The following is a 12,232-nucleotide window of genomic DNA, read 5'->3' on the forward strand; positions in this document are numbered from 1 at the left end:
ATCCATCTCTTCAAGAAATAAACTCGCCACATGTATCATGCATGGGGGGTAGGCTACACCACCCCCCTCTTTAATGATCTCGAGAGTTGGTGGGGTGGTGGATGCGCCACCTCCCTTCCGTCCCCCGCTCGAGCTCTACTGCTGCCTGTTCTTCCACCCCCTTGGAACATAAATAAATGTAATATTATCTCTATCATATACCTTGTTATTTTAGATATAATAAATAATGTATGCTACTAATAACTAAATTGGTTATTAAGCTTTTTATTGTAATTCATGAGGTCGCAAGTTTAAAATCACCCCCTAAATGGTGTCTTCAAACTTCATGAAGTTAAGTTAAAAGTAACTAATAAATACTTTAGATATCTTAAGTATCACAAATTTAATGACCTCTAAACATGTTCGATGCATTATTTATGTTTACCTAAAAATCTAGAATAAAGCAATTCTATATCTCAAATCCCTTGGAAAGCAACCCAAAAAAATATTCATTTTAAAAAATATATATTAATTCAAGTTTTGTTTGAGTAATACTTTTTCAGTCAAAGTTAATTGGCATCTTATAAAATATAAACCCTTAAATTATTTAATTATTTTAAAAATTCAATATTATATTATTTAATTGAGTTTTAAATTATTTAAAAAAATTAATAATAAATTATTTTAAAAGTTTAATAATTATATTATTTTATTTTAAATTTTAATAGTGTGTTATTATGTTTAATATATAATTCACTCTAGAATATGTTTTAAAATTGTTTTTTGGTGGATAAGAGCTTGTTTCGGTGAAAAGTAATTAAACATGTTAATGGTCCAAAATCTGTAAACATGTGGCAGAATTGAAAACCCACTTTTTTATGAATTATGGTGAAAATTCTAAATAACATAAAATTCATAAATAATAGTAATGAGTCATTGTGCATTTGTAAATAAAAATCAATAATAAGTGTCTTGATGATTTGACAATTGTATTATAATATTTTTTCTCCATGTATAAGAAAAATGTTCACATATAATATAAATAAATACTAAATTTTCTCAAATACATTTTTTATAAAAAAATTCATCCCCATCCATTTCATTTCTTAATATATATAAATTTAAAATTAAAATAAATTTACACAATTATATATATTTATATGGTAAGAATTGATTTCTTAATATATAAAATAAATTTACAAATTTATAGATATTTATATGGTAAGAATTTCCCACAATTCAGGATAAAATAAAGTACATTTAACCTCATTTCACATTATAGTAGTGTCTCTTATTGACCAGGGTGATAGCGAGGGCTTCAAGCACAGGGAGAATAAACTAGAGTTAACCTCGACTCAAATCTATATATGGGGTTCCTGTCAGACCATGGTGCTACCGACCTTGAGTAAGGGTGGAAGCATCCTTTTTTTTATTATTTATGGTTGGTTTGCTTTCTCGATAAGATGAGTCCACACATAGCGATTTGTGAGAGATACATAATGTAACACAGGATTCATCTTCTCCGTTCTCAAGATTGACAGACAACAGGCAGATCTGTGGGATCCAATTTGTGTACAAACTTCAATTATCGTATTTATGGTCGCAGGCACAAATTCTGCTACTGTAAAAGGTATTTTCAATAACTGATCGCTTCTTTTCTGCTATTTCAAAGCTCTGAAACTCCAGGGCATTTAGGGTTTTCATATTTGGGTTTCTTTTTGTTTTTTTTTGTGGGATTTAATGTTTAGATCAATCTGGTTTCTGAAGATTGAATATGTTTTTCTGTTATTAGGTATTCTCGTCCGATTTAAGCATTTCAGTTATGAAAATAAATCTCGCTAGAAGTCGGTTGGAAAAATTTTCGTTGGGTTTTTATGATTTTAAGAACAGTGTTTGATAAATACCCTCAGGCCAAAACAGTGCTCTTAGGGTTCTCGATAGAAGGGACAAGGGTTTTCTGTTTTTTATTATCTAGCTGCGTTAGGGTTTGATTTTAAAGCACTTTTGAGCTTTGCTTTCGTCTGAAAGATGTCTTTTTGGCAGGGTTCTTACTAACTTTAGGTAGAAGGCGAGGAGGGCTTTATTAGTACAGTTCTGTGTAATCTTAATGATATTTTTGCACTATTATGTTATGGTAGAAGGTGAGGATGGTTTGATTTTGTTGATTTTGTATGTCTCATGGTTAGTCAGAATATCATTGGTTCATTCTTGCTGAAGTGATGCTTAATTGTATGTTGTGCAGGATTGATTTGTCGTTTGCGAAGGCCCTAGGGTTGTTTATTTAGCTTTGGGCTAAGGGAGGAGGTAGATTTTTCACATTGGGAAGAAAGATGCCTCGGTCGTTGTCACGATCACCATCATATAAGAGAAGGCGTTCTCCGTCGCCTGTGAGCCACAGGCATAGCAGGAGAAGTAGGCGCGATAGAGATCGTTCTCCTTACTCACGTTCTCATAACAGGTGTGTGTCTCGCAGTGGGCAACTTATGCCACACCCACAACTCTCACTCTATATTCGTTTTACTTAATATTGGCACATCATTACCAGTCTCATTTTATATGTGCCATGTTGTTTTCAGCAAAGATTCAGTGAATTTGAAATATCACATGGCTGGCCCTCCCCCTCCCCACTATTATAAAAATTAATGTGTTTGATGAAAGGTTGGTTGGGATAATTATTATATAGACATCGATTGTTGCCAATAAATATGTGGGGATGGTGTAAATCAGAAGTGCTTCTCCAAGATTGGGGTTTTTTGTTTGTTAAATATTTGGTGCCGATTCAATGTTTCTCTTTTCGAAAGAACTTATTGTTTGTTGCTATCTCAAGAACTGTTTAATAGAAGAAGCTAAATATTGGAACATTATTGAAACCTAGATCTATGAAAATATTTTCAAAGGTCATCACTGGAATCTCTTCTGAATTTTGATAAATGTTAGCTTAGAGATGATTGAGAATATGAAGGAACATGCTACATTCAGACAAACGATGGACTGAAAACCATGGAATTAAACCTCTAGTACAATTTCCAAATCTACATTTGCCTTCACACCAACACATTATGGGACTTGTCTACATCTCACTTGCCGAAGCTGAACATTTCAGCACAACAAGATTTAATAATGAAAACTCATAGACAATTTCTAGGAGTAAAACAGTATAAACCGTGAACTCTCCCCTAGAAAGCTATGATATCTTTTAGTTCCACATGTTGTGTGTCTTCCACCCAACTCCCTGACGTTGCACTAGATATCAAGTTAGTTGTCGCCACAGAAGCAAATGTCAGGGCCAAAAAACTGACTTAACTCAGCTATACAAAATATAAAAGGGAGCTTAAAAGTGAGCAGAATTTCCGTAGGTCAACAAACAAATCTAAATATCCCCATATGGGAAGGAGCGGGTCATGGGTGCAGATGAATTGATCAAGAAAGGCCAGATATGACGTGATAAAGATGGAGCACACAGGTGTTAGCATAGCATCCAGAGTGGAGGTAACAATAGATGGGCTGAAGATGAAGTAAATTGTTTGTTGTGTCCCGACTCATCCTTTTTCTTATATAGCTGATGTTTTTGTCTTTGGCAGGCACAGAAGCCCTTCACCTCCTGTCAGACGACGTAAAAGTCGTTCTCCTTCCCCAAGGCGACACAAAAGACACAGAACTAGGAGCACTTCAAGGTCCCCTATTCGTAAGTCTAAAAGTTCAAGCATTGGATTATCTGAGCAGAAGCTAGCTCTTGATAAGCTCCGGCAAGAAGAAGAAGAAAAAAAAAGGTATAAATGTTTCTCTCTTAAATTGTGCTGTTTGTGTTCATATTGCAGTCAATCACTCCCATATTATTATGTGTTTCTTAAACTTGCTTTATGAAGTTTGAAGATGACCGTGTACCTATAGCGTGGAGACCTTAATTTATTTTCTTAAGGTGCTTTTTTGCTTATTACGTTCAAAAGTTAATTTGGTTCCTGTTGGAGAAATGGTATATTGAGAATCTCCTATAAAGCATTGAAATTAAGATTGAAGTAAGTGAGAACTCTTGCACTTTTCCTGTGATTCATTATGCTTTAATTGTAATGTGTGTAAAGCTTGCTATTGCCTTCTTTGTAATGTGATGACTCGGCCTTGGGGTTATAGGGAAGTTTGTTTCTCATGCTTTAAAGTGAAGTGCTCATTATATAGTTGTTTTTTAGCTGTTCCTTTTTTCCCTTACTTCTGCAGGCTTTTTAGTGATTTCCATCTTTTATTTAATCTGGGATCTGTGTGCAGTGTAGACATATTGAGACTATATCCGAGTTGTGTTACCGTGCTGCTGTCCAAACTTTTGGTGTGGTACCTTGGATTATATACAGAGCATTGTACGTTTTTAACTTGGTTAAAGTGATATAAGGTGTTCTGTGATAGCTTTGCCTTTGGGCTGAATTCCTTCTGGGCAATCTCAGGGTCATCATCTCTGAAGATTTACTTTTACTCTTTTGCTATTGGTATGTGTCAAAGCAAACCCAGTTGGTGGTTTGGAATGGAATATACTATTTCTCACATTTTTCCTCCAGTAGTTGAGAAAACTCTTGTATCCAGTACTCTGGTTGAAGTTGTTCAACAAGCTGCATGGCACTTCTTGCTATATTGCAGAAATTCATACCTAAGAAGCCAAAGCTGTCGTATGCAGAGTAGCAATGCCAACAAGATGTCAGGAAATATCCGAAGTCAAAAAGATCTTGCAGTGTCAGATGGTTTACTTTTATTTTTATTACTTGCAGTAGAGGTGGATCTGCACAACATTTTATAGGTCTGCTACTCCTATTGGAAGTACGCTTGCTTGTCAGCGTTCAGTAAAATGCCTTGGGTGTATAGATCTCAATTGGTGGTGTTGAATTCCAGTCAGTTCTCTTGTTTAGGATTATTTTGAACTTCAAACTTCAAAGTATGGTTTCCCAAAAATTGGGAAAGAGTATGACTGATATATATATTCCCTTTAATAACCTATGGCAGCCAGTTTTTGTTTATGTATCGTAGTGTGAGCATATTTCATGTCACAGCAGTCTACATATGTCAGAATTGAAATGTTTCGTTCTTTACATCTAAATACCTCCGACAAGTTACTTGACATGCTTCTCCGCAGGCGTTTTTCTGAAGGAAGGTACTGCTTAAGTTCCAAGTTGTTATATTTGATGATCCAATTGCTGCCCCGTTTATCTACTGTTCACGAGTTTGAAAAACCATTTGTTTGGCTCAGGAATCTGTTAGAGGTATGCCTTAAAAGCATAAGCTTGTATTCAGATTACTGGGTGGAAAAGGTTAGGATTTATGCTCACAATGGAACCAAACGTTCAAGATTGTGTCTGACTTGTCAGATTTTGATATAAGAGGGTGTATGTTTTTGAAGGGCATGCAATCTTGAATACTATGGTCATATGCAGCAATGACTTGTTCCTGTTTTAACATGATATTTATTTTTACAGACGCCAACGTGAAGCAGAGTTGAAGCTTTTAGAAGAAGAAACAACCAGGAGGGTTGAGGAGGCGATTCGTAAGAGAGTTGAGGAAGCACTAAATTCAGATGCAGTTAAGTCCGAAATACAAAGAAGAATAGAAGAAGGGCGGAAGAAATTATTGGAAGAAGTCGCACTTCAGCTTGAGAACGAGAAGGAAGAACTTCTTTCCGAAGAAAGAAAGAAGGAAGTAAGTTGGACTAGTAATGCTCCTACTTGATACATTATTTTGTTAATTTTCATTTTTCTTATAGCACATTATAGCTCATATACTTCTCAATTTGTAGGAGCAAGCACGGAAAGAAAGAGAAGAATTAGATAGAATGCTAGAGGAGAACAGGCGTAAAATTGAGGAGGCTCAGAGGAGAGAAGCGCTTGAACAGCAGCGGAAGGAGGAAGAGCGTTATCGTGAACTAGAGGCTCTACAACGCCAGAAAGAGGAGGCCTTGAGGCGTAAAAAGCAGGAAGAAGAGCAAGAACGTGCAAAACAGATGCTGCTCTTAGGGAAGAACAATTCTCGCCCAAAACTTTCTATATCATTTGGTTCAAAGTGATTGCTATTGTAATTTGTAACAATCTCTGCCAATATCACTGAAAGCTCATTTGAGTTATTAGCCTTTTGTCCTTGTTACTGATAATGCCAAATTGAAAGGCTATTGCTTGACAGCCTTGCATTTTGCTGCCTCGGATGTACAGTTATTTGAAAAATTCAAAGATGTGATATCTTAAGCAACCCTAATGATATTCTTCCTGTTGCATGATATTGCAAACTTCTATATTTGGGTGTTATTGTAAATTTGATAGTCTAATGGTAATATCTTTGTCAATGTGAATTGCATCATTTTACATGTTTTTCATCTTTTTATGGGGGAATGGTTGTAGTATTTTATTTTCAGACTATTGATTAGATTACCCAGTTCTAACTTTCACGAGGTAGCTACTACGTAGATTCTATTTTCAATTTATTACAAAAGTTATATTTCACTGCGTAATATAGATGGCCATTTGTTATCTACTTCCAGAATTTCTTCGATGATTGAAGAGTACTTCATGAGTGCAATAGCTGTAAAATAAGCATATATTACATCTATATATGAGTTGTAGATTAATTGGTTTGTGTGGGGTTTAGTCTCTACCAAGTTATAGGTTTAAATCTCATGGGGACGCGGGTTGAGGATGAGAGCCACTTTTGGGGAAACCATATTATTTCAAAAGGTGTTATCATATTATTTCAAAAGTTGTTCGAGTTTGATCGAGCTTCGCACAATCCTTGTGATAGCATTTCACTGGTGCACAGGTTATTCTTCCATCCAATATTAAGGCCAGCCCTAGCCTAAACTCAAGCTAGTTCGATAAAAAAACATAAACATATATTACATCTGCCATGCATGTTTCGTTCGAAATGCATGCTTGCTACTACCATTCACTAATATAGTCCATAGCCTAATTATAGCTCAGTTTGTTACGATCTACCATGCATGCCCCGTTGTAAATACTTACACGACCATTGTCTAATCTAGTCTACAGCCTCAGTATTGCTCAGCGTGTTACACACGCTATAAACTATCTGCACAGCTGTTGGGTGGGACCTGGGTACCTGATACTGTTGCTAACATCCGAACATCTAGTTACCAACTTTGTACTGGAAAATGCTGATTTGAATATTAATTTGTTCTGTTTGGGAAAGTTTAGTTAGCTTTTTATGTGATTAGAAAAGTAAACCGCATCATTGTGTTGGGATCTGTTTCTTTTGCGGGGATGTTGAGACAAATGAATAATTCTTGTCTGCGTTATTCAAAGTTCGTGGATCAGCTGATGGATCTTGCGACAACTAAGAGTAAGTATCTTTATAAAAAAATATAAAAAATTAAAAGTATCTTTATAAAAAAATATAAAAAATTAAAATTTTATCGTAAAGAAAAGGGTTAGAGTAAGTATGTCTTTAAAAAACTAAAGGAAAAAATCAAAACTATAAAATTAAAATTATAAAAGGTAAAAATTTAAAAGGGTTAGAGTAAGTATGTCTTTATAAAAAAATAAAGGAAAAAATTAAAACTATAAAATTAAAATTATAAAAGTAAAAAAATTAAAATTATAAAGGGTAAAAAAGGTAGAGTAAGTATGTCTTTATAAAAAAATTATAAAGGGTAAAAACAAGGTAGAGTAAGTATGTCTTTATAAAAATTATAAAGGGTAAAAAAGGTAGAGTAAGTAATGTTTTTATAAAAAATATAAAAAATTAAAAATATAAAACTAAATTAGACCACTATAAAACAAAAATATTAAAAATTATTAAAAATTAAAATTATGAAGGTAACCAATTAAAATTATGAAGGTAACCAATGAAAAAAAAGGTAGAGTAAATATGTCTTTAAGGGCAAAAAAGTAGAGTATGTCTTTATAAAAAAATATAAAAAATTAAATTTTTAAGGGCAAAAAAAAGTAGAGTAAGTATGTCTTTATAAAAAATATAAAAAATTAAATTATAAAGGGTAAAAAAGTAGAATAAGTATGTTTTTTATAAAAAAATAATAAAAATATAAAATATAAAATTAAAATAGATCAATATAAAACAAAAATATTAAAAATTAAAATGATAAGGTAAAATAGACCAATAAAAAAATTAAAATGGTAGTTTTTTTTAAATTTTAAAGGATTTGAGGGATTGAGACACTACCTATTTTGTTACTGTTATTTTGTTAAAGTGGGATACAATATTTTGATACTTTGTTAAAGAGAAATATACGAAGTAATTTTATTTAATTTTTTAAATTAAATATTAATATTAATATTAATAATTTTTCAAATTAAATATTAATATTAAGACATAAAATATATCATAATTCAATAATATTAAGAATAAAAATCACTAATTATTATGAATTTGTGTGGACTGATTTTTCAATTATTATTTTAAGGAATTTGATGTCATTATAATTATAAAATATATAATTTAATTGTAGGGTAGCCATTATTGATTATTATTTGATGTTATTATAATTACAAAACATATAATTCAATTGATGTCATTATAATTATGAAACATATAATTTAATTGTAGGGTAGTCATATTTGATTATTATTTGTGAGTGTGAGTTGATTTATTATTGACATTTAAAGAAGTCTATTATTTGAAAATATTACGAATAAAAATCATTAATTATTATGGATTTGTGTGAACTGATTTTTCAATTATTATGTTAAGGAATTTGATGTCATTATATTTATAAAACATATTTAATTGTAGGGTAGCCATTATTGATCATCATTTGTGAGTGTGAGTTGACTTATTATTGACATTTAAAGAACTCTATATTATTTGAAACGACTTGCTATGTGATTTGAGATTTGAAATGACGTTAGACTTCCACTCAATCTAATTAAAATTTTTAGGTTTTATTTGAGGATTGAAAGGTAATTTCAATTTGGATGGTATTCACAAGAAATGTAATTTCCTTGTGGTCGCTATTTGAATAATATCCACAAGAAAGGTAATTTCCCTGTGGTCACTATCTTTCAATTTGGATAATATCCACAAGAAAGGTAATTTCTTTGTGGTCACTATCTAAACTATGCATTCCTTGATCACTTCCCCAAGTTGGGTATATGGTTTGTGACTAAGAGATTTAGTCTAACTAGCTACTTGGGCAACGAGGTGTTGCTATTGATATTGATCTTCAAATTGAACCTCTATCAGAATTAGAATGAACACTTTTGCCCTATTTTAGATATTTTTTAAAGCATAACTCTTTACACATAATGGTAGAATCTGGCACATTCCCTCTCACATATAATTCCAAGTCAACCAATTGACCATTGAGGAGCTAGTTCCATTAGCCCTATTGTGTCTTGGATAAATTTGTGACTCCTATACTGATATGCAAACTAGTATGGTAGAAATCCACATAGCATATCTTTGTTCTCCAGATGCGACATTTGGTCTTAAAACTGTTCAAACCTTCTAATTCACCACTAATTGTTGCAAGGTTTTAAGTATTTTAGAGAACAAAATACATGTTACAAGCCAAGCATAATTGCTTGAGTTTTGACATAGACAGATTGAGTGAAAGGGAAGTTGGGTTAGATAAGAACACAAAGATGCATGGGTGAAAACATCGATTTTACTCTTTTACTACCTTTTATGTGAATAAGGGATCTTAACCAAACATTCTCTAACAATGTTTGAGATGTGAATTTTATAACTTGAAGCACATTGTTCTGTGTTTTCATCTGCACTTTTTGGAATCATCTGGGATACTTTTTAAGTATGAGAATTTATTTTTAAGTTTAGAAACTTTGACAAATCTTATTAGTTCTTAATATGCAAATTTTAAAACGTTTGTCACTTTTTTTAATAAAAATATTCAAATTTCTAATGATTTTATACATTTTCTATAAAATTTTGGTGATCTTGAAGGTAAAATAATTTCATATCATAAAATTTGGGTAAATCATTTTAAAAAATTAGAAATTGGTGAATTGTTTTTTTAGAAAATATGGAAAATTAGTCCACTTGCAAATATTAGCCCCTAAAATTTTCCATAGACATCATATGCACCATATAAATTAAAATATGGTTGCTAGGTTAAAACGCATGAATCCTTGACTCTAATTTCTTAAAAAAATTGAATTTATCCTTATTTTTACTTGAGAAAATATGATGTAAATAAATAAGAAACAAAAATCCCTATTTTAGAACATGATTTCAATTGGAATTGAAATCTTAATCATAAATCCACCTAGAATTTTAATTTACATATAATTTAGAGTCTTTCAATTGGAATTGAAATCTTAATCATAAATCCATTTAGAATTTTAATATACATATAATGTCCCAAAAATAGGGCATCAGAATCAATCCATCCTAAAATAAAGCTCGAAACCCACTAAATTGATTAAAACCATAATTTTTTTTTGGGTCAAATTTTAGTAAGAATTATTTTGAATAAGGCATTTTGTCACTTTCTTATTTACCACTTTCAGGTAGGACATTGCCAGAAATAGACACATCCATCCATAATATAAGATATTATTTTTAGCAATATGCTTATAGGGCTAATAAAACCTTGGAATTGAGCACTCACTAGCCTAAACTGTGTTTACTACCGTATAGGCAATAATATTTCAAGCCATAAATGCCAAAATTGTTGGAGTTAGGCGTATTATATTTTCCCAACTAGACAAGAATGCATTGGGTGAGGTTGGGATTGCCTTGCTCTCGGGGTGTTGGGGCATGCCATTAGTGACAAAAGGAAAGATGTTTGGAGGTGGAATTAAGGATATATCTCAAGCTTTGGAAAGGAGAATGCTCATGTCCATGGCGGGCATGAAGACTTATGATATAAATAAACCAAGGAAATGTTTGAGGGTCTTCATCAATAAAAGGGATAAAAGGGTTAATAAATTGTAAGTGAGAATCAATGTTATTGTTAATCACGAGCTTTGAAAAGTTATATTTATATTTTCATATTTAATCAAAAGCTTTGAAAAGTTATGTTTATATTTTATGTTTTCATTTTATATTAAACCATATAAAGAAATCCATTGCAAACCTGAATGCGTGTGAAATAATATTAAAATATTAATTATCAGTTTAGAAAATAATAGAAAGTATAGTTTATATTATAAATATATCATGTTTGTATAATATTTTTTAAATCATATATTTAACATTATATATTTCTATTTCGGAGCTTTGAGATGTTTTTTGCTTTAGGACTATGCCATTTGCTGGAATCCTCCTCATTGTACTGTTCTTGGTGTAGATCTAGTGAATAAAGGGAAATTTCTTTTGCAGCAAGGTTCTTTCTGTCCCAAAGCTGAAGTTGTTGCTCTAGTTTTTTGGCAATTTCTTATGGGGGCTTTACTGGGGAGCAATACCATACCACGTGCATTCATATCGGGGGATATATATTGAGGAAAAATGACATGCTATATTGGGATATATAGGGGGTAAAGGGTTTTTATATTGGTAGGTATAAAAGATGGAGCTCAAAGTTAATGAAAAAATATAAAGGGGTATAAAAAAATGTTAATGAAAAAATGGATACCTACAATATCTAGTGAAAGTAGGGGTTTTTCTAAATTGGGAAGATGTATTGGGTTCATATTAGTAGGGGGTTAAATAATGTGATTTTTAAAGGTATTTTCCAATATGTAGTCAAATTAGGGGTATTGTTTAGTATGCCATGAAAGGATGCTCCAACGCCATGTGCATGTTACGAACTGCCCTAGCAGCACCATGCTACCTTGAAGTTTCTTAGGCCACAACCTGAAGGTGACTCCAATCGCATGCCTTGCACCACCCTGCCACCCTGATGAGCCAGAGGACCACATTTCACAATTTTCAGATTAGATCCCCTCTACTCTGAATCAATGCAGAATAGCTGTAGAACAAATATTGAAACCTGGTAGCTGCTGATCACTGTTCTCACAAACTGGTCGTTGCAAGATGCTACACATGAAGCTATCACTATACAACTGCACATCACTGTCACTACACACTGCATATCACTGTTATTGCACAACTGTCATTACTGTTATTGCAAATCACTACATAACATTGAACACTGCTCATCACTGATCACTACACATCATTGCCAATTGCACATCACTGACAACTATACATAACTATTGCTGCTCAAATTGATACTGTCAATGCACTACTCATTAATGAGTAATTGTCATAAGTGCATAAGAAGACTTCCACATCACTGAACCAATCACACTGTACTACTGCAAGTGTCGAATACAAGTGTTTGAGAATGACA

General features: G+C 32.4%; 1 protein-coding gene across 4 annotated transcripts; it reads left to right on the forward strand.

Annotated features, from left to right (window-relative positions):
- The first annotated feature begins 1,350 nt into the window (after nt 1-1,350).
- On the forward strand, nt 1,351-6,240 carry LOC149263917 (arginine/glutamate-rich 1 protein). Of its 4 annotated transcripts, XM_089426843.1 has the most exons (7): nt 1,351-1,609; nt 2,023-2,120; nt 2,222-2,437; nt 3,561-3,749; nt 5,093-5,110; nt 5,433-5,652; nt 5,750-6,240. In XM_089426843.1, exons 3-7 carry the CDS (start codon nt 2,310-2,312, stop codon nt 6,014-6,016), a joined length of 822 nt encoding a protein of 273 aa, XP_089282969.1. In that variant the 5' UTR covers nt 1,351-1,609; nt 2,023-2,120; nt 2,222-2,309; the 3' UTR covers nt 6,017-6,240. The 4 variants fall into 4 exon arrangements, with proteins under 4 accessions (XP_089282969.1, XP_089282975.1, XP_089282977.1 ...); XM_089426849.1 differs by lacking the exon at nt 2,023-2,120 and having other exon boundaries at nt 1,352-1,609; XM_089426851.1 differs by lacking the exon at nt 5,093-5,110 and having other exon boundaries at nt 1,356-1,609.
- The last annotated feature ends 5,992 nt before the right edge of the window (nt 6,241-12,232 follow it).

This window comes from Pinus tabuliformis, chromosome 6 (genome assembly GCF_031772625.1).
Source record: "Pinus tabuliformis cultivar Carrire ecotype Pingquan chromosome 6, CPIR1, whole genome shotgun sequence".
Taxonomy (NCBI): Eukaryota; Viridiplantae; Streptophyta; class Pinopsida; order Pinales; family Pinaceae; genus Pinus; species Pinus tabuliformis.